Below are 27,848 nucleotides of genomic sequence, written 5' to 3'. Positions count from 1 at the left end.
TAAATCCATTATTTATTTTAGACAGGTCCTAAGAAACATGATGTGAAGAAAGTGTAGTCTATTACAGAAGAACAGAACAGCATACTGAGTTGTCCTTATGTTAGGTACTGATCTGGCTATGCCATATGGCTGGTGGCTATTCTAGTTAATTTAGTAGACACAATTTGCTTAGAATTCCATGGCATTATTTAATATTATTTTATAGTATGAAGAATACAATTGAACAAAGCTGAATAAAATAGAAAGGATATTTTCTACAAACATTTGAGGGAGTGTGCACATTTGACTATTCTGTGTTGAGCGGTTAAAGAAACAAATACTCCTAAATGGTTAATTTAGAGTTATTTGTGTAACTTTAGTTGTTGGGCTATATGTTTTGATTATTAATACATTGTAAGGCTGCATGATGCGATGATGTGATGATTTGAAAAAAGTTGCATGAAAGGCATGAGCTCTGCTTTGTTTTTTTGCACAGGCTGTACACACTTCATCAGTCTCTCATTCACAATTTGACAAGCCCTTGATAATGCCTCAAATTTCCCAGCTGCATCCCATTTGTGTGGCCGTAATGCCCACTAAAAAATTCCCTGCCTTTTGCGGCCAGTGGCCGTTGTGACCTTGGGCTGACTATAATAATTATAATTCCCTTCTCCCCTGCTTGCTGAAGCACATCTCACTCACATGGCTCTCCGTCACGTGATCGGGTCTTTCTACAGGCTACAAGTGAAGACAGACATATCTGGGATGCAACTGCGTATGTCCTTATCCAATTCCGAGGCGCATATTGATGATATTGGAAATGCCCAGATTTACTTTTAGTCAGATAACAAGATGAGTAGGCCTAACAAACAGCAAAAGCACTAAACTATGTCAAACTACTATCCCCCACAGTACAAAAGTTGACCTATTCTGTGGGAGAAATAAATATTCTAAACACAGTCTGGACAATTGTGGGATGCGATAGACCCCAAATTCATACAACAACTAGAATCAAAAAACCTGTTTTAAGCAATGAGCCTGACGCAACAGATGTTGATAAAAATGTTGATAAACCTTTAGGCTATTTCTTAACATTATAAGCGCAGCAATGCGCACACGGCAGTAGGCTATAAGAGCACATTTTTCATTAGCAGGAAAGCACCATTCTCAAAAGTGACCACAAATGCAATTATGCATGTAATGCTTTCATTATAAAGGTGCATTTTTATGGTGAAAATGATCTTCCCCAAACTTGAAACTCACACGCTGTGTATGCCAGTTAGGCTCTACACCCCTTGCAAAGCGGATTAATGTGCTTCATTTTAAGAAGCTATTTGGCCACTTTAGTTGTGATATAAACCTTATCAAAATATATAGGCCTATGGACTAGGCTACATGAGGTGTGCAACTAGGCTGGGCGTCATTCACAAGTGATAGGCTAATGCTGTCACCCATCACACTATTCTTGCTTTAGTCCATGGTGCTTGCCTACGGAGCTGTGAGGGGAACGGCACCTCCGTACCTTCAGGCTCTGATCAGGCCCTACACCCAAACAAGGGCACTGCGTTCATCCACCTCTGGCCTGCTCGCCTCCCTACCTCTGAGGAAGCACAGTTCCCGCTCAGCCCAGTCAAAACTGTTCGCTGCTCTGGCACCCCAATGGTGGAACAAGCTCCCTCACGACGCCAGGACAGCGGAGTCAATCACCACCTTCCGGAGACACCTGAAACCCCACCTCTTTAAGGAATACCTAGGATAGGATAAAGTAATCCTTCTAACCCCCCCCCCCCCCCCCTTAAAAGATTTAGATGCACTATTGTAAGTGGTTGTTCCACTGGATATCATAAGGTGAATCCACCAATTTGTAAGTCGCTCTGGATAAGAGCGTCTGCTAAATGACTTAAATGTAAATGTAATGTAAATGTCTTGTCTTTACATATACTAAATAATATATATGTGAAATTTGTTTTGAATTAGAATGGACCATTATCATGCACCTGTCTCGAAACAGGGGCAGGTGGAAAAAATATGCCATCTATGCACTTAAATAGCGAATGGAGGACGCTTTTCCCTTGATTAATTTTCATGTCAGCCAGGTAGGCTATACTCCTGTTGTAAAGAGAAGCAATGTGGTTAATATTAGAAAATTTGATTAATAAATATAGTAGGCCTAGCTTATAAAAAGCTGATGGGATCCTCCTCTTTTTAATAGAGGCCATCACTCTGTTTTCTCATGCAATTGCATAGCCTATAGAAATGTTGCTGCAACAAGTGCTCATGGGCCCTCATGAAGTGTTTGATTAGATTTTAGATTACATTTGCATTGATGTCAGAGTGATTAGAGGGCCGATGGAGTGCTGAGTACCAGGCAGTTAGCAAGTTTGGTAGGCTACTAATGACCATCAGCAGCATCAGATCTTGGAGAAGCCTAATTACCTTGACTAAATCGTCACCTGGAATTTGATCGCCGTCATGACTCGTGACCGCCGGTGTGGCGGTAATACAGTCACCATAACAGCCCTATTCCAGCCCAACACTAAAACAATTGATTCACACATTCAGTAGCTCTCCAACACCAGGGTTGGTTTACTGTCCTGAATAATTTTTGGGAATGTTGTTGTTATGTCAATCTGATCTGTGAATGTCTTCTGTAAATGTCACAGTCTCCTCCAAGGGGGAGACGCAAATCTCCAGAGGTGAAAAAAATAATAATGAATAATGAAAAATATCAAAAAAGCGAAATGGCCCTGATCCTTGATCCTACAGACCCACCAGCCCACTATGGAGAGGAGCAGCCTCACACTGCGGGTGATTCTCTACCAGTCAGGACAGCCACACAACAATACCAACATTGGGGTGGTGACATGTGTCTTCATCTACCTACCTGTCCCCCTGGACCCTAGAACTTCTCTCTGACCCTTTACCTGACCCTTGTGTGTCCCCCAGCACCCTCCCATGGAGCTAGAGCGAACTGTGACTCTATTGACTCCTACTGCAGACATGGCACCACAATATATGTCCAGGATTACTTTCTGGAACAAGTAGGTATTTTGCGATTTATACGCAGTTTAGCCCTCTGTGCTACTGCATGCATTATACTTCTGTGATGCTGCCACCTACCTGAAATCCTCTTACAGTAGTTGTTTCAGCGTTCAGTCTCCCAGTGCTGGTTATAGAGCTAGAGTTATGGAGGCTGATGGTACTTAAAGCATAATAGGAAAACTTAAGGTCTACAAAGCTAAATGCATATATGCCTTATCATACATCTTCATGCCTCTGTGTGTGGCCGTAGCCGTACTGTACCAAATCAAACTTTATTTGTCACGTGCTGAATACACCAGGTGTAGACCTTACCGTGAAATGCTTACTCACAAGCCCTTAACCAACAATGCAGTTCAAGAAATAGAGTTAAGAAAAGTTTTACTAAATAAACTAAAGTACAAAAAAATGTAAAGGTTACACAATAAAATAACAATAACGAGGCTATATACACAGGGTACCGGTACCCAATCCACATGTATTGCGAACACAGTGGGTCATAACAGGTTAGGGATTTTGAAGGGTTTTGATACTGATTGTTAATGTATTAGTGCTGTGACTGACACTTTAATTTGTAATGAGATGTTTAGCTAGTGTGAATTGCCTTGTGTGAAGCCTTGAGTGTGGCCATTTGAATAAAACTGAAGTCCACCACTAGATGGGGCATCAGTCCTGCATGATTTGCAAGAGCACAAGAAAGAAATTGCCCCTAATCTAGGATCAGATTAGCCAACCTTGAATCATACCCTTAACTATTAGCCCATTAAAGTATATCTGACAGTGGAGGCTCCTCAGAGAAGGAAGGGGAGGACCATCCTGCTCAGTGATTTTCACAAGAAAAAAAATTGTAAATTATTTAAATTGTCCTTTTTAGATAAAACTATTATAAATATAATCACATCACCAAATAATTGATTAAAACAAACTATTTTGCAATGAAGGTCTACAGTAGCCTCAATAGCACTCTATAGGGTAGCACAATGGTGTAGCCGGAGGAAAGCTAACTTCCGTCCTCCTCTGGGTACATTCACTTCAATACAAAACCTTGGAGGCTCATGGTTCTCACCCCCTTCCATAGACTTATACAGTAATTATGACACGTAATTATGACAGAGCTCTTGTAGCATGAACTGACATATTGTCCACCCAATCAAAAGACCAGAGAATAAATCTAGTCCTGAAAGCATAAGCTACAGCTACCTAGCACTGCAGTGAATAAAATGTGGTGAGTAGCTGACTCAAAGAGAGAGAAAGACAATAGTTGAACAGGTTTTAACACATTAATTTCTTCCAAAATGAAGGAGAAGCAAGAGAGAGATAGAGATTTTGTCCTTTTTAAGAAAAAGTTCAGTGTCACTTACTTAGCTAACAAAAGCAGCTAGCTAGTTTAGCCTACTCAAACAGATTATGTTAGCTTGCTGGCTATGACTATCCAACACAACACTGGAACTCTTCCAAGTCAAGGTAAGCTTTTGGTTTTACACATTTATTTCCACTGGGCCCGCCGGTGTAACTGCTAAACTGATTACTGACTGTACACTGTAATGTTACGGCATGATTGTAGCAGGTTTACTAACACATTAGTTCTATTAGCTATGTTGACTATAACGCTACTTTAGCTAATATGGTGACAAAAATGTAGGCTGTGTGTAGAGGTTATGATATGGTTTGACTTGGAAAGGTTTTTTTGCCTGGTCACATACAGCTGATGTGTTGTGTATTGACATCCACAAGCGGCGAAGGGAAAAGATGCTAGGAGGAGACCACATAGATGAGAGAAGGAATACAACACGGCAGTTATGAAAGTGAACTGTGTTAACGCATGTTCAGGGGTGTATTCATTCTGACGATTCTGTTGAAAAATGTTTCTTAAACAGAACCTAACGGGGATAAACATACCTGAATTTGTCCAATAGAAACTCTCGTTTGCTACTGTTGGACTAATGATTACACCCTATATCAGCTAGATGCAGGCAAGAGTGTGCATTGAAAGTGTCCATGTGTCACTGTCTGTCACCTCAAATTGTTCTCTCGACCTATGTGCACCTACTTTGTAAACTTTAATTCATAGGCTAGGTTGTAGCAACCTCATGATGGGTATAGGGAAAATTTGAGTATCATGTGGTAGCCTCAACCTATCGCTGTTACATTGAACTGGGTGAAAGGAATTTTATCGGCAATCATCCAATATGCTGTAATAGAAATAAGGCCATGCTCATGAAAAAAATGTATCCTCCTCCCTCATCTTAAATATCACTGCTCCTGAGTGGCTCAGAGGTCTAAGGCACTGCATCTCAGTGCTGGAGGCGTCACTACAGACCCTGGCTGTATCACAACTGGCTGTGATTGGGAGTCCCATAGGGCGGCGCACAAATGGCCCTGTGTTGTCTGGGTTAGGGAGGGTTTGGCTGTCATTGTAAAATAAGACTCTGTTCTTAATTGATTTGCCTCGTTAAATAAATAAACGGCTCTGACCCTGGACCTAATTTGGGGCTTCTACCTTCTACCAACTCCTTTAGAAAAGGATGACATTGCTGTTAACTTCTTGTCCTTTCCTTACAGTAATACAAGGTGAACAGCAACGGGTCTTTTTGTAGTTTTTTATTTGGATTTCAAACACAGACTTCTCATCGGCGCCCTTGGAAAATGAGTTATACAAACAGTGCTCTCACGTTTATAGGCACTTAGAGTCAGTGTTACCAGGCATTTCCACCAGCCTCGAATGTATACTTGCTATTTATTTGGGATGATAAATTGAGCTTATCAAACTGTCATTATTTACACTTCTGTTATTAACATTTATTATTTTTCTTTAGTTGTAGCTTTTATGTTTTATTCCCATCTTGAATAACATTAGAAACTTTGCACCAGTGTAAAAGCCCGGTAAATCTGTTCCTTTGTGTTAGTTAACATTTACTTTGGAGCTCATTTACTTAGAAACTGGTGCTCCTTCATACGCACCACAAAATAACCTTTCAAAACGTAAAGGGATAGTCCACCCAAATTACAGAATTACATATTTGTTTCCATAGACTGCAGTAATTGTGTAATTTGGGTGGACTTTCCTTTCTAAATACATAAACTCTGAATATATGAATCTTACCAGCATATAATAGATTAGGACAGCAGACATTCTTGCACAAAACCTCAAACTGATATTGGATATCAAGCCAGGGTATACAGAAAGCAATATTTGCTGTTGCACACCAAAAAAATCTAAGACCAATAACACAAAAACCTATGATTGTCAAATGTATATCTTAGAACTCAAATAGCGTATTGGGTTAGTAGCCTAATAGTATATTGTGCTATTATGATATATATATATTCAGTTGTGCTCTGACGGGTCGTTGTTGGGAATTATTGCTATGGTTCCTCGCTGATTTTTTTTATCTATTATTTTAAAACATTCTTCCTGGTTGTTTCATTGCTATCCAATCAGATTCGTCGGCCACTCGCTGCCTGCCAATCAGATGTCTTTGCCACACTCAGGGCACAGGATGTCGTCACGCTCGGTGAGGAAACCCCGGCCCACCAGAGAGACGGAGCACTTCCTACAGTTGAAGCAGTCATGGTGCCACTGACGCTCTTCAAAGGAGATGTACTTACTGCCACCCAGACCTGAGAGAGACAGAGAGAGATCAAAACATACTGTTATCCAAAGGTGAGAGAGGTCTGTACATCCTAAATCATAAATACATCCTTCATTGAAGTTGTCACAGATCAGAGTGGAGGAAACAGTAGGACAGATATACCTTGCTTTCCCTTATCAAATTACATAGATCCGTGATTGGGGAGGGAGGAAAGGAGACCTTAAGGATTCAAACAGGGCACAGTGTATGGCGTGATGTGAGTGAGTGAATAAGTGACTGACTGACTCATTAGAAGTTAGAACTGATGGAAGTGAGCATCTAATTGACTGACTGACACTCTGTTAGATACACACAGGGTGCTTTCGGGTACACACAATCTCATCGCAGGTCTGCACAGATGGTTGGATTGTGTTAGCATGTTAGTGTAGTTCCAGATACACTAAGCACTATTCCACATGTTGTAAACATCTCAAATAAAATTAAATAAAATACAATTTTATTGGTCACATACACGTGTTTAGCAGATGTTATTGCGGGTGTAGTGAAATGCTTATCTTTCTAGCACCAACAGTGCAGTAATATCTAACAAGTAATATCTAAAACATTCACAACAATGCACACAACACACACAAATCTAAGTAAAGGAATAGAATTAAGAATGTATAAATATATGGATGAGCAATGTCAGAGTGGTATAGACTAAGACACAGTAGAATACAGCATGTACATACGTAATGCAAAATATGTAAACATTATTAAAGTGACTAGTGCTCCATTTATTAAAGTGGCAGTGATTTCAAGTCTATGTATATAGGCAGCAGCCTCTAATGTGCTAGTGATGGCTATTTAACAGTCTGATGGCCTTGAGATAGAAGCTGTTTTTCAGTCTCTCGGTCCCAGCTTTGATGCACCTGTACTGACCTCGCCTTCTGGACGATAGTGGGGTGGCTCGGGTGATTGTTGTCCTTGATGATCTTTTTGGCCTTCCTGTGACATTGGGTGCTGTAGGTGTACTGAAGGGCAGGTAGTTTGCCCCCGGTGATGCGTTGGGCAGACCGCACCACCCTCTGGAGAGCACTGTGGTTGCGGGTGGTGCAGTTGCCGTACCAGGTGGTGATACAGCCCGACAGGATGCTCTCAATTGTGCATCTGTAAAAGTTTGTGATTTCTTCAGCCTCTGTTGCACCTTCTTCACCACACTGCCTGTGTGGGTGGGCCATTTCAGTTTGTTAGTGATGTGTACACCAAGGAACTTGAAGATTTCCACCTTCTCCACTGCAGTCCCATCAATAGGGGGGTGCTCCCTCTACTGTTTCCTGAAGACCACAATCATCTCCTTTGTTTTGTTGAGTGAGAGGTTATTTTCCTGGCATTACACTCCCAGAGCCCTCACCTCCTCCCTGTCGGTAATCAAGCCTACTAGGGAAAGGGGGATACCTAGTCAGTTATTCAACTGAATGCATTCAACTGAAATGTGTCTTCCCCATTTAACCCAACCCTTCTGAATCAGAGATGGTGCAGGGGGCTGCCTTAAATTGACATCCACATATTCGGCTCCCAGGAAACAGTGGGTTAAATGCCTTACTCAGGGGCAGAACAACAGATTTTTACATGGTCAGCTCAGGGATTCGATCCTGCAACCTTTCGGTTACCGGCCCAATGATCTAACCACTAGGATACCTGCCACCTGTTGTGTTATCTGCAAACTTGATGATTGAGTTGGAGGCGTGCCCAGTCACGGGTGAAAAGGGAGTACGCACCCTTATGGGGCCCCAGTGTTGAGGATCAGTGAAGTGGAGGTGTTGTTTCCTACCTTCACCACCTGGGGGCGGCCCGTCAGGAAATCCAGGACCCAGTTGCACAGGGCGGGTTTCAGACCCAGGGCCTCAAGCTTAATGGTGAGCTTGGATGGTACTATGGTGTTGACTGCTGAGCTATAGTCAATGAACAGCATTCTTACATAGGTATTCCTCTTGTCCAGATGGGATAGGGCAGTGTGCAGTGCGATGGCGATTGCATTGTCTGTGGATCTATTAAGGCGGTAAGCAAATTGAAGTGGGTCTAGATTAGGGCTGCCCAACCCTCTTCCTGGAGATCTACCGTCCTGTGAGTTTTCAGTCCAACCCTAATTTAACACACCTGATTCTACTAATTAGCTGCTCAACAAGACCTTAACTAGCTGAATCAGATTTGCTAAATTAAGGTTGGACTGAAAACCTACAGGACAATAGATCTCCAGGAAGAGGGTTGGGCAGCCCTGGTCTAGGGTGTCAGGTCAGGTAAGGTAGAGTTGATATGATCCTTGACCAGTCTCTCAAATCACTTCATGATGGCAGAACTGAGTGCTTCGGGGCGATAGTCATTTAGTTCAGTTACCTTTGCTTTCTTGGGTACAGGAACAATGGTGGCCATCTTGAAGCATGTGGGAACAGCAGACTGGGATAGGTAGAGATTGAATATGTCTGTAAACACACCAGCCAGCTGGTCTGCGCATGCTCTGAGGATGCGGCTAGGGATGCCGCCTGGGCCGGCAGTCTTGCGAGGGTTAACACGCTTAAATGTCTTACTCACGTTGGCTACGGAGAAGGAGAGCCCTCAGTCCTTGGTAGCGGGCCACATCGTTGGCACTGTGTTATCCTCAAAGCGGGTTCACACTTTCAGTTTTGCACAACGCTGCCATCTATCCACAGTTTCTGGTTAGGGTAGGTTTTAATAGTCACAGTGGGTACAACATCTCCTATACACTTCCTGATAAACTCAGTCACTGTATCAGTATATTTGTCAATGTTATTCTCTGAGGCTACCCGGAACATATCCCAGTTTGCGTGACCAAAACAATCTTGAAGTGTGGATTCTGATTGGTTAGACCAGCGTTGAATAGTCCTTAGCATGGGTACTTCCTGTTTGAGTTTCTGCCTACAGGAAGGGAGGAGCAAAGTGGAGTCGTGATCAGATTTGCCAAAGGGAGGGGGAGGGCCTTGTAGGCATCCGGAAGTTGGAGTAACAGTGGTCGTGTTTTAGCAGTGGTCGAGTACCTCAGTCAATGTGTTGGTCGAACTTTGGTAGCATTTTACTCAAATTTGCTTTGTTAAAATCCCCAGCTACAATAAATGCGGCCTCAGGATATGTGGTTTCCAGTTTGCATAAAATCCAGTGAAGATCTTTGAGGGCTGTCGGCTTGAGGTGGAATATACACAGCTGTGACTATAACCGAAGAGAATTCTCTTGGGAGGTAATATGGTCGGCAGTTTATTGTGAGGTATTTTAGTTTGGGTGAACAAAAGGACTTGAGTTCCTGTATGTTGTCACAATCATACCATGAGTAGTTAATCATGAAACATACAACCCCGCCCTTCTTCTTCCCGGAGAGATTTATTCCTGTCTGTGCGATGAACTGAGAACCCAACTGGCTGTACGGACTCAGACAGTATATCCAGAGAGAGCCATGTTTCTGTGAAACAGAGTATGTTACAATCCCTGATGTCTCCCTGGAAGGAAATCCTCGCTCTCAGCTCGTCAACTTTATTATCCAGAGACTGAACATTAGCGAGTAATATACTTGGAAGCGGTGGGTGGTGTGTGCACCTCCTGAGTCGGACTGGAAGTCCACTCCGAGTACATCTTCTTCGCCAGTGATGTTTTGGGTCAGCCTCAGGAATCAGTTCAATTGCCCTGGGGGGTACGAACAAAGGATACGATTCTGGAAAGTTGTATTCCTGATCGTAATGCTGGTAATGCTGGTTTCCGCTGCTCTGATATCCAAAAGTTCTTCCCAGCTGTATGTAGTAACACAAAAAATGTTCTGGCCTAATAATGTAAGAAATAACACATAAAAAAACGAAATACTGCAAAGTTGACTAGGGGCTAGTTGCTCCGCGGCCCTCTCTATCGGTGCCATTTTCTGGCCTCTGATAATCTGTGCATGACCTGAGCAGAAAACATGTATCTGTAACACAACCACATAGATAGATAGTTTACCGCTGATGGGGGTGGTGCAAGAGGCACACTTCTTAGCGTACAGGTTGCAGAAACAGTTGAGGCAGTACGCAAAGTCATCACGGGAGGTGAACCGCTGGCCTGACAGCTGCTGCTTGCAGCCGGTGCACAGGAAGCAGTCCTTATGCCAGGGCTGGTCGTGATAGGTCACCCCACCAGTAGTGATGGGCTATTTAATGGAGAGAGAAAAGGTTAGGCATACAGGCACACATTTGACCATGCACACACAGACGTGTGCACACAAGTACGCACATACACATGCGCACACGCACACACCAAGTACTGCCATCCAGATACCAGATATTCGCAGTTACAGCAATCCATTTAGTAAATTGCCACTTGTATAGATACTGATAGCATTTATATACATATAAAGTGCTACTCAATGTTCCTATAGTCTTGCCCGCCAGACACAGCCAGACTTTCAGCAGATATCCAAAGAGCCCTGTTTTCTATGTTGTATACGTCACTTTAGAGGTCAGAACATTTTGGGAAAAAACACTACAGTATTTACACTGTCATGACCCTTGACCTACTTTCTTGCAATGCACACACTGCATGGCAAACTGCTTCTCGTAGCAGGGCACACAGAAGTTTTGGTTCTCCTTGGGGATGAAGCTCTTGGTGCCGATGGGCTGCTGGCAACGCTGGCAGGTGAAGCAGGTCTCATGCCAGCTGTTACCCTTATGCTCCATCTTCCTGGAGCCTGCATGAAGGAGATGAAGCAAGAGAGGGAGGGAAGTAAGGAGGGAGGGAGCAGGGGAGAGGGTGAGTGAATAAGAGAGGGATGGAGAGACAGAGGTAATTGGGAAAGGATAAGGGATGGAGAGTGAGAAAAGGGACACACACTACTCAGTCCTTGGGTTACACACACATTCCCTCACTCTCTAAATACTGCGTGGTGGTCTTTGTATAGAAACAGAGTGGGGAACAGAGAGGAGGTCTGGAGGTCATTTCGATCTACGTTCAGTGTTCTGCTCTGCTCTGCTGCACTCCAGACCTCAGAGTATAGTTACACTGACTGTCTGGGAGAAGCACCATTTTTTTTTTGTTATTTTATTTTATTTAATCTTTATTTAACTAGGCAAGGGCTTATGTGAATGAGGACATTCAAAGACATGTAGATTAGTTAGAATCATCCAAAAACGTTTGAGTTTAGTCCTGGCTATTCGCATACTACGACAGTGATTAATGTGTGTGTGCGTGTAATAACGATAATAATGATATTACTAATATGGATGCTGGTTCAAACAAATCAACACATTTCATGGCTGCTCTGATAAAGATGATTTCATTTTGAATATTTTTATGGAGCATTATAACGTTAAATAGATTATTATGTCATAAGGGGCTGTGTGTGTTGGTATTTTGACAGATCTAAATTGTCTGCAACCATTGAAGGTTTGTGTCATCTGTGATAGTGCAAGATTAGTCTGTGTACACGCCTGTTTGTGTGTGCATGCCCACATGTATGCATCAGATTTTGAGTGTGTCTAGTATAGATTAGATGGATCTAGGTGTAGGTTCTCACCAGGCATGATGGTCTTCTTGCACTCGTGGCACTTGGAGGAGTACTCATTGGAGTAGCACTCAGTGCAGAGCAGCTGGTCATCCTTGGTGGAGAAGGGCTTGTCCACCAGAGACCGTTTACACTGGAAGCACTGGAAACACTCCTCATGCCAGTGGCGGTCCTTGTAGGACAGGTCCTACGGTGACAACAGAGGGACAATCTGAATCTAAACATCAGACGGCACACTTTGACAATGTTCTTGGATGGATGCTAGAAAAGGAGACAGTGTTAGTAGTTTGTGCGTGTGTGTATTGTACCCTGGTATTGCAGCCGATGGGTTTCTTGCATTCCTCACAGGTATTGGAGTACAGGCTCTCATAGCATTTGACACAGTATGGGTTCTCCTCTCTCAGGACGTACTTCTTCCCGAACAGGGATTCCTTACAGTAGTGGCAGTCATAGCGCTCCGTCATCTTGGCACCGGGAATCCCACCCCGCTAACCTGAGGAGAGGGGAGGAGGATGAGTTTGGGAATGACAATTGTCTTACTGTATAAAAAAGGTTTCTTGAAGTTATGGTCAAGAACCCGGACGCATGACCTGCATACATACAGTACATTTGTAAGTAGCCTAGGTTTTTAAGAGTTCGGCTAGATAAACAGAATCCACATTGGAGGAACCAAGTCTGTCTGTTTGCCTTGTCTGTGTGCCAGTGTTTATACAGAGATATCCACTCCCTGACACTGAGTAGTAGCAGAGAGCATACATCATAATCAGTCTGTTATAGGTAATGAGAACTGGATGTAAATGGACTTGCCTGTTACTGCAATGAATAGAATATCCACAAGTGCATTTCACATTTAAGCAGAGTGGAGGGAACACAAGCACAACAACAAGTACAATAGAGAACTCTGATAAGACATTAAGGACATCGCAATAGACACCTGCCTGTCATCTTTTGAGACAGTGTTATATTGCCGACAGTTGTAGTATCAAGTTGTACTTTTGTGTACAGTATGACTCTCTCTAGGGTTTAGTCTTTGGCCTCTGTGTGTCTATCAGCATCCAGTCTTGTCTGTTGGTGTGACAGCCACCTGGTTACAGATGAGAGGGATATTAATAGCTCTATCAGGCGTGCTTCGAGAGGGACAGGGGACCTTCACTCCTGTGCATACCAACACTCACTATATCACCCTGCAGTTAGCAATCCATAACCACACCTCCAGCTGTCAGTATCACGCACCAGACCTCTACACAGCTCAGCATCCCGCAGTGTGTGTGTGTGTGTGTGTGTGTGTGTGTGTGTGTGTGTGTGTGTGTGTGTGTGTGTGTGTGTGTGTGTGTGTGTGTGTGTGTGTGTGTGTGTGTGTGTGTGTGTGTGTGTGTGTGTGTGTGTGTGTGTGTGTGTGTGTGTGTGTGTGTATGACGGCACACCAGAATAATGGCTACTCACGCTCTGTAGCTGTTAGCAGTTCAGCCCAGATAAGACTCCTGGTTATGCCTCTCTGTGCCTGGCCTGTCTCGCTTTGCTGACCAGTGGTTTGTGTCCGGCTGCCTCTCGTGGAAGTCCCCAGTGTCCCAAGCACACGACACTGCACACCCCTCTCTTCTACACTTCTCACCTCTTTCCCCTCTCATTCTTTCCCTCTCTCTTACTCTCGGAGTGCCGACCCACTCCCCTCTGCCCATTGATTCCACAGTCATCATTTGACCATATAAGGAGGCAAAAGAAAAGCTGGAAAACTAGAGAATGTCCCCCCTCACTCTCTTAAATTCCTTCTCTCTTCCCATCTTCTTCTCTTTAGCTTTTTCAACAACAAAACTCCTTTATCCAGCTGCCCTCATCTCTCTCTCTCTCGCTCTCCCGTCGCTCCTTCCCTCTCTCCCTGCCCCCACCCACCCACTCTCTGTCTTTCTCTCCGTTTGCTTTCCCTTGTTTTTCCAACCCAATGGGTTGTTTGCATTTCCTCATTCGGTCCCCCTTTCTCTGGACTAAACCCCCTGTAATATAACGGTATGTTCCTGATGTCATTGCATTATGTATGGTCTTTGTGCATAAGCATCTCAGATATACCACTGCTTACTCAATTGTAGGGGGGACAAGAGTGCTTAGTAAAATATCTAGAGAAAGGTCTTGGTGTACTGGTCCAAATTAGATCGAAAAAGCAAGTCAGAGGAATTTTCTGTTCTCTGTCTTTAAGTTGAAAGAGGAATGAATATATTTACTCTCCCTCTCTAACAACCCTTCACAAAGTCTCTCCATCACTCTAACTCACCTAGCTTAAAATCAGGATTCATCTTGTTCCTAAAATTAAAAAATGTACTCTACCCTAATCAAATTTTCAGCTATTTTAAAAAGGTGCACAGCTGTTGGAGACTGGGCTTCTGTGTTCTCTTTGATGTCATCCGTCCCAGCAACACTAACGACAAGCAAAGGGGCAGCCTATCAAGGGGGCACCTATCAAAGGCACCAAGGGGCACCTATCAAGTCTTTTGATAACATTGTTTCCCAGCTAACAGTTCTAGGGAGGGATAACTATTTGTAATGTTACCCATAATATTCCCCAGATGTTTGTGTCCAGTTTTGGCGTTAGTTAGGAGAACATTCCCTAAATGTCAAACAAAATTTACCCAGAACATGGTTGCCATGTTCTCAGAATATCCAATATTTAATGTTCTAGACATGTTTCATTGGAACGTTCATCTAAAATTGGACACACACACACACAGACAGTGCTTTTAACATAGTGTTTTCAGCTTACAATATTACACACTTTTACATACATGATTACACTGTGCATGTTCATTTTTACAGTAATTATGATTCAGCATGTCCTCACCTGCACTGTAAACGCCAAGGCATTTTTTTACTCAAATACTTCTAGTAAATTGAACTCAGAGTAAATGAAAAGTCATTATTACTTAACTGTATGTGGTACTGACTCAAAACTAAATGAGAAGTCACATCAAGTCACTTTTTTAAGTTATGATAAATTATATTTTTACCCAGCATGCTCTACTGCAGGTTGAGATCTTTGGAATAGTTTTTAATATCCGTTTTTGCATGTACATTAAGTGATAGATTTATTAATCTTATGCTACACAAAGATAAATAACACATTTTTCTAAACAAATCCAATCATTTAGTTGGATTTTTTTGCACCCATTACTGAAATGGTTGTTCCAGTTTAGATGGCTTAGGTAGTCTCCTCACACTGTTCCTGACCCTGGCAGTCATTATGAATGCAGGTTGCGGGAGAATACAAATTGCAACTGTTGGATATCCTAACTCTGGCTAGATTCTATTAGGAATTACACATCAGCTTGCAAGCCAGCATAATGGGACCTGCAGGTAGGATTGTTAAAATGTTGGTACATTTTCCAGGTTTTCCAGAAACCCCAGTTGGATTTTATTTTACTGAAGTTACTGGAATTTTGCAACCCTACTTGCTGGCCTGATGTGGCCTGTGAGTCCTTAAGTCCTTATGAGATATGTCATGTTTTGTCATAGAGTAATTAGAATGATAATATTCCCCTAGGAACTCACTTGGTGAAAATGAATGAATTCAACAACCATGTCTCTGTCACTAACAAATAGTCATGGGTGGTAACTCTACAATTCACTCAAAGGCAAGGCACACAGTGGGGGCATTACATTATTTTTTTTTCAAGCTGATATAATTCAAACCTGGACCCTCTACAGGGTCACAGTGACTCTCAGTTTGAGTAATGACTACAAAAATCACAAGTAACTGTACTCCGATATTAAGTGCAATGGATTTCCTCAAGTTGAGTAATGAGAGCACATTGGGGTTTACAGTGTAGGATTTGAACTCAACCTCTAGGTTAAAGGCATTCTGATCTTCCTACTACTCCACCATGTCATTTATCCGTTAATCAGACTATGGTCTCAATTAGTCTCCTCGGACTGTGCATTTTCGACAGTCGGACGATTTCTCTTGGGCTGTACTACCGTTAATGGAATATTGTCTTAACTGGACACAGGAATGTTCTTACAATGTTCCCATGAAACGTGTCTAGAACATTAATATTGAATATTCTGGGAACTTGGTAACCACGTTCTGGGTAAGTTCTGTTCAACGTTAAGGGAATGGTCTCTTGGATCATCCTTGTACGTCACTGTAACATTCCTATGAAAACATTCGGTCATGCCCTAATCAGGCTCTTAAGGGAACATTCTCTAAAGTTGTGGGAACATTTGTTGTTAGCTGGGGTCCCACCATAGCAAACAACAAAGATTGAGTACCTCAATATGGAGGAAAGACTTGTACTTATAATACAAATGTGCTCTGAACTCCTGAAAATTATCTGCAGTCTCATGGTTTGGTCCCTGGCTTTGACACATAATAAAGTGCTGGTTTTATCTAGTTGTTTTTGATTGGATGATTGAATCAATTGAATTGCAGGAAGCTGAGGAGACTCATAGTATCTTATACGAATAACATGTTCAATAAATAACATTATAGTTCAATTTTTCTTTTTTTATAAACAATTGAATGTTATTTAAGCAATAAGGCACAAAGAGGTGTGGTACATGGCCAATATACCATGGCTAAGGGCTCTTCTTTTGCATGACGCAACACGGAGTTCCTGAATACAGTCCTTAGCCGTGGTATATGCCATATACAACAAACCTCTTAGGTGCCTAATTGCTATTATAAACTGGTTATCAACGTAATTAGAGCAGTAGAAATACGTTTTGTCATACCCGTGGTATAAGGTCTAATATTAAGGGCTTGAACCACCCAGTTTATAATATAAAACAATTACAGTTACTATGCCATTCACACTATCACTTAGCATTAGTTAGACCAGTGATTTACAAACATGTTTCTGGAGAGCAACCATCTTGTAGGTTTTCAGTCCATCTGGTGAGCTTTATTTAGGGTTGGGTTGGATTGGTTTGAAACATATAGGATGGTAGCTCACTAGGTACAAGTTTTGAGAACCGTGGGGTTAGGTAAAACGAAGGGAAGATCCCAAATGCATACTCTTTGCGTCCTCTCTCCTTCTCAAAACATATTTGATGAGAAAGCCAGAGGCCCTGCATTTCTCAACCTGGCTTTCTCATCCAATGTGTTTTGAGAAGGAGACGAGGAGAAAGGACGCAAGGAATGTGCAATTGAGATCTTCCCACAGAAATCTACTCATTATTTCATGTGCTGGCTCACTCCTGGGAGGCTGCCCGGTACCAAAACTTCACCCGGTGCAAAACATACCTACCCGGGAGAGATTAATTGAATCCCCTCATTGAATAGAACGGGTGTTCCCATTCAAGACAATGGTGGCATAATGGGTGGACTGCCGGCCATTGTGAGTGTACCCATAGGAGCAAAGCAGGAAGTAAAAGCATAAAGTAAAAGCAGGAAATTTACCCATCAATCTGTGCTGTGATTTGTTAAATCAACTCAACTGACATTACAAAACATATATTCCATTGCATGAGCCACATCATTTAGCATCATTTGAATGAACATTTTACACTACCATGGAAATGATTGCATCACGCACGGCAAGCGGTACCGATGCTCTGAAACCAACAAGACCCTGAACAGCTTCTACCACCAAGCCATAAGACTACTAAATAGCTAACAAAATAGCTTCCTGGACTATCTGCATTGACCCTTTTATGTCTCATCACATACGCTGCTGCTACTGTTTACTATTTGTAACTTTATTCCTAGTTATAAACTCAGCAAAAAAAGAAACGTCCTCTCACTGTCAACTGCGTTTATTTTCAGCAAACTTAACATGTGTAAATATTTGTATGAATATAACAAGATTCAACAACTGAGACATAAACTGAAGAAGTTCCACAGACATGTGACTAACAGAAATGGAATAATGTGTCCCTGAACAAAGGGGGGTCAAAATCAAGTCAGTATCTGGTGTGGCCACCAGCTGCATTAAGTACTGCAGTGCATCTCCTCCTCATGAAGTGCACAAGATTTGCCAGTTCTTGCTGTGAGATGTTACCCCACTTTTCCAACAAGGCATCTGTAAGTTCCCAGACATTTCTGGGGGGAATGGCCCTAGCTCTCACCCTCCGATCCAACAGGTCCCAGACGTACTCAATGGGATTGAGATCCGGGCTCTTTGCTGGCCATGGCAGAACACTGACATTCCTGTCTTGCAGGAAATCACGCACAGAACGAGCAGTATGGCTGGTGGCATTGTCATGCTGGAGGGTCATGTTAGGATGAGCCAGCAGGAAGGGTACCACATGAGGGAGGAGGATGTCTTCCCTGTAACAAACAGCGTTGAGATTACCTGCAATGACAACAAGCTCAGTCCGATGATGCTGTGACACACCGCCCCAGACCATGACGGACCCTCCACCTCCAAATTGATCCTGCTCCAGAGAACAGGCCTCAGTGTAATGCTCATTCCTTCGACGATAAACGCGAATCCAACCATCACCCCTGGTGAGACAAAACCGCCACTCGTCAGGTAAGAGCACTTTTTGCCAGTCCTGTCTGGTCCAGCAACGGTGGGTTTGTGCCCATAGGCGACGTTGGTGCCGGTGATGTCTGGTGAGGACCTGCCTTACAACAGGCCTACAAGCCCTCAGTCCAGCCTCTCTCAGCCTATTGCGGACAGTCTGAGCACTGATGGAGGGATTGTGTGTTCCTGGTGTAACTCAGGAAGTTGTTGTTGCCATCCTGTACCTGTCCCGCAGGTGTGATGTTCAGATGTACCGATCCTGTGCAGGTGTTGTTACACGTGGTCTGCCACTGCGAGGATGATCAGCTGTCCGTCCTGTCTCTCTGTAGCGCTGTCTTAGGCGTCTCACAGTACGGACATTGCAATTTATTGCCCTGGCCACATCTGCAGTCCTCATGCCTCCTTGCAGCATACCTAAAACATGTTCACGCAGATGAGCAGGGACCTTGGGCATATTTATTTTGGTGTTTTTCAGAGTCAGTAGAAAGGCCTCTTTAGTGTCCTAAGTTTTCATAACTGTGACCTTAATTGCCTACCGTCTGTAAGTTGTTTGTGTGGTAACGACCGTTCCACAGGTGTATGTTCATTAATTGTTTATGGTTCATTGAACAAGCATGGGAAACAGTGTTTAACCCTATACAATGAAGATCTGTGAAGTTATTTGGATTTTTAAGAATTATCTTTGAAAGAAAGGGTCCTGAAAAAGGGACGTTTCTTTTTTTGCCGAGTTTATGTACATATCACCTCGTATCCATGCACATGGACTCGGTACTTGTACCCCTTGTATGTAGCCATGTTATTGTTACTCATTGTGTATTGATTTTTACATACTTTTCTACCATTTCTCTATTTTCTCTCTCTCTGCATTGTTGGGAAGGGCCCGTAAGAAAGCATTTCACTGTTAGTCTACACCGGTTGTTTACAAAGCATGTGACAAATAATATTTGATTTGATGACAACACCAGTGAGCCATTGCAAGTGTACCCATGAGTTGACCAGTCAACTTAGAGGTTCCAAATCTGTTCTATTCATTTTGATTTCTATGCCCACGAGTTTACAACCCTGAAGTAGAGAATGGTGCCTTTCCAGGTGGTCTACATAGCAGTCACACTGCACACAGCCACCAATGATTGCATGACATGTTATTGATGGCGTTCCACAACATCACACTGCCCTTATTAATATTTCCTTGCATCCTCCTTAAAAATTACTGGAGGAGGCATGAGTGGAGGAACATTGGGTACCCTTTCTGAAAAGGGTGTGAAAATGATAAAAAGATAGAAGTGAGAAATTGAACTGAGATAAATGCCAAGACAGTATGGTTCGTTGTCCTATCCCCATGTCTGTTCCACCAACCCTCGCCCCCCCCCAACTGAAGAATCAGGGGGGAAGGGCCTTGGTCAGGGCGGTGACCAAGAACCAAATGGTCACTCTGACAGAGCTCCAGAGTTCCTATGTGGAGATGGGTGAAACTTCAAGAAGGACAATCATCTCTGCAACACTCCACCAATCAGGCCTTTATGGTAGAGTGGCCAGACGGAAGCCACTCCTCAGTAACAGGCACTTGACAGCCCGCTTCGAGTTTGCCAGTAGGCATCCAAAGGACTCTCAGACCATGAGAAACAAGATTCTCTGGTCTGATGAAACCAAGATTGATCTCTTTGTCTTGAATGCCAAGCATCACGTCTGGATTGAACCTGGCACCATCCCTACGGTGAAGCATGGTGGTGGCAGCATCATGCTGTGGGGATGTTTTTCAGTGGGAGACCAGTCAGGATCGAGGGAAAGATGAACGGCGCAAAGTACAGAGAGATCCTTGATGAAAACCTGCTCCAGAGCTCTCAGGACCTCAGACTGGAGCAAAGGTTCACCTCCCAACAGGACAACAACCCTAAGCACACAGCCAAGACAACGCAGGAGTGGCTTTGGGACAAGTCTCTGAATGTCCTTGAGTGGCCCACCCAGAGCTTGGACATGAACCCGATCTAACATCTCTAGAGAGACCTGAAAATAGCTGTGCACCGATGCCCCCCATCCAACCTGCCAGAACTTGGACCTAAAAACTGTATGGGGTACTGACAAACAGCCAGGCTGTAACGGGTGTCGTAATGATCAGACCAAAACGCAGCGGGAACGTGTGTACTCATCTTCTTTTTAATGTGAAGAAGGAAAAACAAACAAATCACGCATACAAACGAACGTCACTAACAGTCCTATCAGGTGCTCAGACACTAAACAGGAGACAACTACCCACAAATACCATAGAACAAACCTCCCTCTTAAATAAGACCTTCAATTAGAAGCAATGAGGAGCAGCTGCTCCCAGTTGAAGGTCAACCCCATTTACTAAACATAGACATAGAACAACTAGAACTAACATAGCCCAAAAACCCCGGAACACTCTAAACAAACACCCCTCTTACATAATAACATAACCCAACAATCCCCGAACCACATAAAACAAACACCCCCTGCCAAGTCCTGACCAAACTACAATAACAAATAACCCCTTACTGGTCAGAACGTGACACAGGCAAGTGTTATAAATGGTCCAGAATGCATCCCCTTACAAGATTAAGTCTTCTTTTGTGTTTCATCTACATACTTTAAAGGCCCAGTGCAGTCCAAAACTGGACGTCCTTGTTTTTTTATATTTCCATACCAATAGGTTAGAATAATACTGTGAAATGGTGATAATTATGATAATGCCCTTTTTGTGTAAGAGCTGTTTGAAAAGACAGCCTGAACTTTTCAGCCTGTTTTGTTGGGATGGAGTTTTGTCCTGCCTGGTGACATCACACAAAAATGAGTTAATAGGTTGGACATTTTTCTTTTTTGTCTGTCTACCAATAACAGCTAGTTTCCCCTCTTTGCTAAGAAGTTATTTTTTTGGACCATTATAATTAAAAACAATCACATTAAGGTACTTCAATGTTACCCAGAAATGACTTGATATTGCAATAAAAATGGCTACATTGGACCTTTAACCTGTTGTTAGATTGACTTGAGATAAATTATATTTCTTTACTTAGCAAGAAAAAGACCCTACACCCCTCCCCTCTTCCCCAATTTGACAGGTACCACTGGAGTACCCACATCTGACCCCGGGGTCAGTTCCAAAGGAAAAGAGACATTTCAAATGTCATATTATGTCTATATACAGTGTTGTAACGATGTGCAAATAGTTAAAGTACAAGAAAATAAAATAAATAAACATACATATGGGTTGTATTTACAATGGTGTTTGTTCTTCACTGGCTGCCCTTTTCTTGTGACAACAGGTCACAAATCGTCCTGCTGTGATGGCACACTGTGGTATTTCACGCAATAGACATGGGAGTTTATCAAAATTTGATTTGTTTTCAAATTCTTTGTGGATCAGTGTAATCTGAGGGAAATATGTGTCTCTAATATGGTTATACATTTGGCAGGAGGTTAGGAAGTGCAGCTCAGTTTCCACCTCATTCTATGGGCAGTGTGCACATACTGTAGCCTGTCTTTTCTTGAGAGCCAGGTCTGCCTACACAGGCCTCTCTCAATAGCAAGGCTATGCTCACTGAGTCTGTACGTAGTCAAATATTTCCTTAATCTTGAGTCAGTCACAGTGGTCAGGTATTCTCTCTCTGTCAGTGCTGACAGGGGATCTATCGCACTAGGCTTGAGCCACAATGACAGAAGTGGCCCACAGTGACATGCATCTCTAATGATAGCCAGTGCCCTCCCAGAAAACTGGAATGCTTTCAAGAGCCACGACAGAGGGGTTTAGACAGGTTCAAAATAGCTCAATGTCAAACTACTACAGACATGCACAGTCCGTCACACATACACATATAGTCTTCCAGATAAGCCGAGTGGCAGGGTTTGCACTTTTGGGACTATTTCATTGGCTCCATCACGCCATGACTGCACTTAACGCTACCTCCTAGCTTAAAAGGGTGGAACTTAGTTCCCCTAAATGTACCCCCCCTTTCCCACACCACTCCCCACTTCTTCCCTAACAATAGGGTGGAGATACTTGGCACAAAGGCACAGAGAATATAACCTATCTGCCCTGTCCATCAGCACTTTATCATATTTAAGGAGCGGTCCTCCATAGGAATGAATGGAATTACACAGTAAGGACAAAATTAAATGTCTTAAGTATTTTTCTGTTGTAGTGGAGATAGTAACATTAGTACCTATACTTTAAGTAAGTACTTTAAGTTTAGATCACATAATGTAATTTAAAAGTATGCATTAAGGTGTCTGTAACAGAATAAATGAATACATTTTTACAACGGTGAGGGAGTACCAAGATGGAGGCACGGTGGCTTCAACACAGGGCCCCTGTCAGTCATCTAGTGTATATATAAATCATCGATTAGATATCACAACATAGCATAGACAGCCTTCCCCCAGCATACACACTGTCTATGTTTAAAGTTCAACACATACACACACATGCACGCACACTATGACGGACGGATCTTGGATCTGCAATGTGACAATGTTAACCTGCTGAAAGGATCACCTTGAGCATTTAAAACAAAGTCCACTAAAACCCTAATAATGTTCTCTCAGAGGCACAGTGAATGTAGGCCAATAGAGTCAGGCTTTCTGAGGGCACAAGAACAATTTTTATATCTCCTCTGATCATGTAATCTGTATCATGGGAAAATAAATGTTCCCTACCAAAGCTCAACTGATTACCTCTGATTCAAAGTGACAATTTGGTTTTAAAAATAGTAAATAATGTCAACTCAGGATGACATACAATTGATTTACCTTTATCAATCAAGCCACAGTTGAGTTAGTCAGTGGAGAAATTAGGTCACATGTCACGCTTAAATGCCCAAATTCTGTCATCGTGTGCAAGGTGATAAAAGTCTGAAGAACCATAAACAGAGAGAGAGATGTGGAGTTTTAGGAGGAGGGTGAGTGATATTGTTTGGGCTGAGAGGAGGGGGATAGAGAAGAAGAGGTAATGGGATGGACGGAGACGGGCTGAGTTGAACAGTGGAAAGAAAGAAAGAACATTATTAAGTAGAGGTAAGAGCGCAAGTGCAGAGAGAGAATGGACATGGAAGAGGATGCCAGAGAGGGAGTGCTAGAGAAGTGGAAGAGGAGTGAAGAAGGGATGGATGGATGAGTGGACAGTGCTGAGTCTTACCTTTCTGTCTGTGGAGGGTGTGTGTCTTTGAGGAGTTTGCTCAGACTGAGACGGGCGACGGAGGGCGAGCTGTAGTCACTCCTGATTGGATTACCCCACCAATAGATGACTAATTGGGGAGTGGGTGAGGAGGGGGGTAGGAGGGGACAGGGGTCTCTTTTCTTTTTCAATGGGCTATAAATACACTGGCCCTACAGAGATACACACACACACACACACACACACACACACACACACACACACACACACACACACACACACACACACAACACACACTTTCTCACTCATGCAGTCACTCAGCCACACCAACAGCCCTGTGGCCTTGTAAGGCATTGCATTGATGTTCACTAACCACACACACACACATACACATACACACACACACACACACACACACACACACACACACACACACACACACACACACACACACACACACACACACACACACACACACACACACACACACACACACACACACACACACACACACACACACACACACACACACACACATACACACGGATGAGGTCAACTGGTCAGGATATTCAGTGTCTATTGCAGGGCTCTGCAACCCTGTTCCTAGAGAACTACCCTCCTGTAGGTTTTCTCTCCAACCCCAGGTGTAACTAACCTGATTCAACTCATCAACCAGCTAATTTTTAGAATCAGGTGTGATAGATTAGGGTTGGAATGAAAACCTACAGGATGGTAGCTCTCCAGGAACCGGGTTGGAGAGCCCTGGTCTATAGTTTACTAACACCCCTGTGGTGCTGAAATGTATCACATTCACCTCTCTCCCTGCATGCCCCTCTCTCTCCCTCTATCCCTGCATCCCCCTCTCTCTCCCTCTATCCCTGCATCCCCCTCTCTCTCCCTCTATCCCTGCATCCCCTCTCTCTCCCCACTCTCCCTGCATCCCCCTCTCTCTCCCTCTCTCCCTGCATCCCCCTCTCTCTCCCTCTCTCCCTGCATCCCCCTCTCTCTCCCTCTCTCCCTGCATCCCCCTCTCTCTCCCTCTCTCCCTGCATCCCCCTCTCTCTCCCTCTATCCCTGCATCCCCCTCTCTCTCCCTCTATCCCTGCATCCCCCTCTCTCTCCCTCTATCCCTGCATCCCCCTCTCTCTCCCTCTCTCCCTGCATCCCCTTAGCTCTCCCTCTCTCCCTGCATCCCCCTCTCTCTCCCTCTATCCCTGCATCCCCCTCTCCCTCTCTCCCTGCATCCCTCTCTCTCTCCCTCTCTCCCTGCATGCCCCTCTCTCTCCCTCTATCCCTGCATCCCCCTCTCTCTCCTTCTCTCCCTGCATCCCCCTCTCTCTCCCTCTCTCCCTGCATGCCCCTCTCTCTCCTTCTATCCCTGCATCCCCCTCTCTCTCCCTCTCTCCCTGCATCCCCCTCTCTCTCCCTCTATCCCTGCATCCCCCTCTCTCTCCCTGCATCCCCTTCACTCTCCCTCTATCCCTGCATCCCCCTCTCTCTCCCTCTATCCCTGCATCCCCTTCGCTCTCCCTCTATCCCTGCATCCCCCTCTCTCTCCCTCTCTCCCTGCATGCCCCTCTCTCTCCCTCTATCCCTGCATCCCCCTCTCTCTCCCTCTCTCCCTGCATGCCCCTCTCTCTCCCTCTATCCCTGCATCCCCTTCGCTCTCCCTCGATCCCTGCATCCCCCTCTCTCTCCCTCTATCCCTGCATCCCCCTCTCTCTCTCTCTATCCCTGCATCCCCCTCTCTCTCCCTCTCTCCCTGCATCCCCCTCTCTCTCCCTCTATCCCTGCATCCCCCTCTCTCTCCCTCTCCCCCTGCATCCCCTTCGCTCTCCCTCTCTCCCTGCATCCCCCCCTCTCCCCCTCTCTCCCTGCATGCCCCTCTCTATCCCTGCATCCCCCTCTCTCTCCCTCTCTCCCTGCATCCCCCTCTCTCTCCCTCTCTCCCTGCATGCCCCTCTCTCTCCTTCTATCCCTGCATCCCCCTCTCTCTCCCTCTCTCCCTGCATCCCCCTCTCTCCCTCTATCCCTGCATCCCCCTCTCTCTCCCTGCATCCCCTTCACTCTCCCTCTATCCCTGCATCCCCCTCTCTCTCCCTCTATCCCTGCATCCCCCTCTCTCTCCTTCTATCCCTGCATCCCCCTCTCTCTCCCTCTCTCCCTGCATCCCCCTCTCTCTCCCTCTCTCCCTGCATCCCCTTCGCTCTCCCTCTCTCCCTGCATCCCCCTCTCTCTCCCTCTATCCCTGCATCCCCCTCTCCCTCTCTCCCTGCATCCCTCTCTCTCCCTCTCTCCCTGCATGCCCCTCTCTCTCCTTCTATCCCTGCATCCCCCTCTCTCTCCCTCTCTCCCTGCATCCCCCTCTCTCTCCCTCTATCCCTGCATCCCCCTCTCTCTCCCTGCATCCCCTTCACTCTCCCTCTATCCCTGCATCCCCCTCTCTCTCCCTCTATCCCTGCATCCCCTTCGCTCTCCTTCTATCCCTGCATCCCCCTCTCTCTCCCTCTCTCCCTGCATGCCCCTCTCTCTCCCTCTATCCCTGCATCCCCCTCTCTCTCCCTCTCTCCCTGCATGCCCCTCTCTCTCCCTCTATCCCAGCATCCCCTTCGCTCTCCCTCGATCCCTGCATCCCCCTCTCTCTCCCTCGATCCCTGCATCCCCCTCTCTCTCTCTCTATCCCTGCATCCCCCTCTCTCTCCCTCTATCCCTGCATCCCCTTCGCTCTCCCTCTATCCCTGCATCCCCTTCGCTCTCCCTCTATCCCTGCATCCCCCTCTCTCTTCCTCTCTCCCTGCATCCCCCTCTCTGTCCCTCTCTCCCTGCATCCCCCTCTCTCTCCCTCTCTTCCTGCATCCCCCTCTCTCTCCCTCTATCCCTGCATCCCCCTCTCTCTCCCTCTATCCCTGCATCCCCCTCTCTCCCTCTATCCATGCATCCCCCTCTCTCTCCCTCTCACCCTGCATCCCCTTCGCTCTCCCTCTCTCCCTGCATCCCCCTCTCTCTCCCTCTATCCCTGCATCCCCCTCTCCCTCTCTCCCTGCATCCCTCTCTCTCTCCCTCTCTCCCTGCATGCCCCTCTCTCTCCCTCTCTCCCTGCATCCCCCTCTCTCTCCCTCTCTCCCTGCATCCCCCTCTCTCTCCCTCTCTCCCTGCATGCCCCTCTCTCTCCTTCTATCCCTGCATCCCCCTCTCTCTCCCTCTCTCCCTGCATCCCCCTCTCTCTCCCTCTCTCCCTGCATCCACCTCTCTCTCCCTGTCTCCCTGCATCCCCCTCTCTCTCCCTCTATCCCTGCATCCCCCTCTCTCTCCCTCTATCCCTGCATCCCCTTCGCTCTCCCTCTATCCCTGCATCCCCTTCGCTCTCCCTCTCTCCCTGCATGCCCCTCTCTCTCCCTCTATCCCTGCATCCCCTTCTCTCTCCCTCTATCCCTGCATCCCCCTCTCTCTCCCTCTATCCCTGCATCCCCTTCGCTCTCCCTCGATCCCTGCATCCCCCTCTCTCCCTCGATCCCTGCATCCCCCTCTCTCTCTCTCTATCCCTGCATCCCCCTCTCTCTCCCTCTATCCCTGCATCCCCTTCGCTCTCCCTCTATCCCTGCATCCCCTTCGCTCTCCCTCTATCCCTGCATCCCCCTCTCTCTCCCTCTATCCCTGCATCCCCCTCTCTCTCCCTCTATCCCTGCATGCCCCTCTCTCTCCCTCTATCCCTGCATCCCCCTCTCTCTCCCTCTATCCCTGCATCCCCCTCTCTCTCCCTCTATCCCTGCATCCCCTTCGCTCTCCCTCGATCCCTGCATCCCCCTCTCTCTCCCTCTATCCCTGCATCCCCCTCTCTCTCCCTCTATCCCTGCATCCCCCTCTCTCTCCCTCTATCCCTGCATCCCCCTCTCTCTCCCTCTATCCCTGCATCCCCTTCGCTCTACCTCTATCCCTGCATCCCCCTCTCTCTCCCTCTATCCCTGCATCCCCCTCTCTCTCCCTCTATCCCTGCATCCCCTTCGCTCTCCCTCGATCCCTGCATCCCCCTCTCTCTCCCTCTATCCCTGCATCCCCCTCTCTCTCCCTCTATCCCTGCATCCCCCTCTCTCTCCCTCTATCCCTGCATCCCCCTCTCTCTCCCTCTATCCCTGCATCCC

General features: G+C 45.3%; 1 protein-coding gene across 2 annotated transcripts; it reads right to left on the bottom strand.

The window, feature by feature from the left end:
• Window positions 1–5,720: 5,720 nt before the first annotated feature.
• LOC106581984 (four and a half LIM domains protein 2) lies at window positions 5,721–23,865 on the bottom strand. Of its 2 annotated transcripts, none has more exons than XM_014164597.3 (6): window positions 23,731–23,865; window positions 12,435–12,619; window positions 12,139–12,313; window positions 11,144–11,313; window positions 10,590–10,776; window positions 5,721–6,639 (listed from the first exon to the last, which is right to left on the bottom strand). In XM_014164597.3, exons 2-6 carry the CDS (start codon window positions 12,588–12,590, stop codon window positions 6,488–6,490), a joined length of 840 nt encoding a protein of 279 aa, XP_014020072.2. In that variant the 5' UTR covers window positions 12,591–12,619; window positions 23,731–23,865; the 3' UTR covers window positions 5,721–6,487. The 2 variants fall into 2 exon arrangements, with proteins under 2 accessions (XP_014020072.2, XP_014020073.2); XM_014164598.3 differs by lacking the exon at window positions 23,731–23,865 and adding an exon at window positions 13,570–13,830.
• Window positions 23,866–27,848: the final 3,983 nt, after the last annotated feature.

Source organism: Salmo salar, chromosome 21 (genome assembly GCF_965601325.2).
Source record: "Salmo salar chromosome 21, fSalSal1, whole genome shotgun sequence".
Classification (NCBI taxonomy): domain Eukaryota; kingdom Metazoa; phylum Chordata; class Actinopteri; order Salmoniformes; family Salmonidae; genus Salmo; species Salmo salar.
The sequence above is the reverse complement of the archived record's forward strand: the minus strand, read 5'-3'. Positions and strand labels throughout refer to the sequence as shown.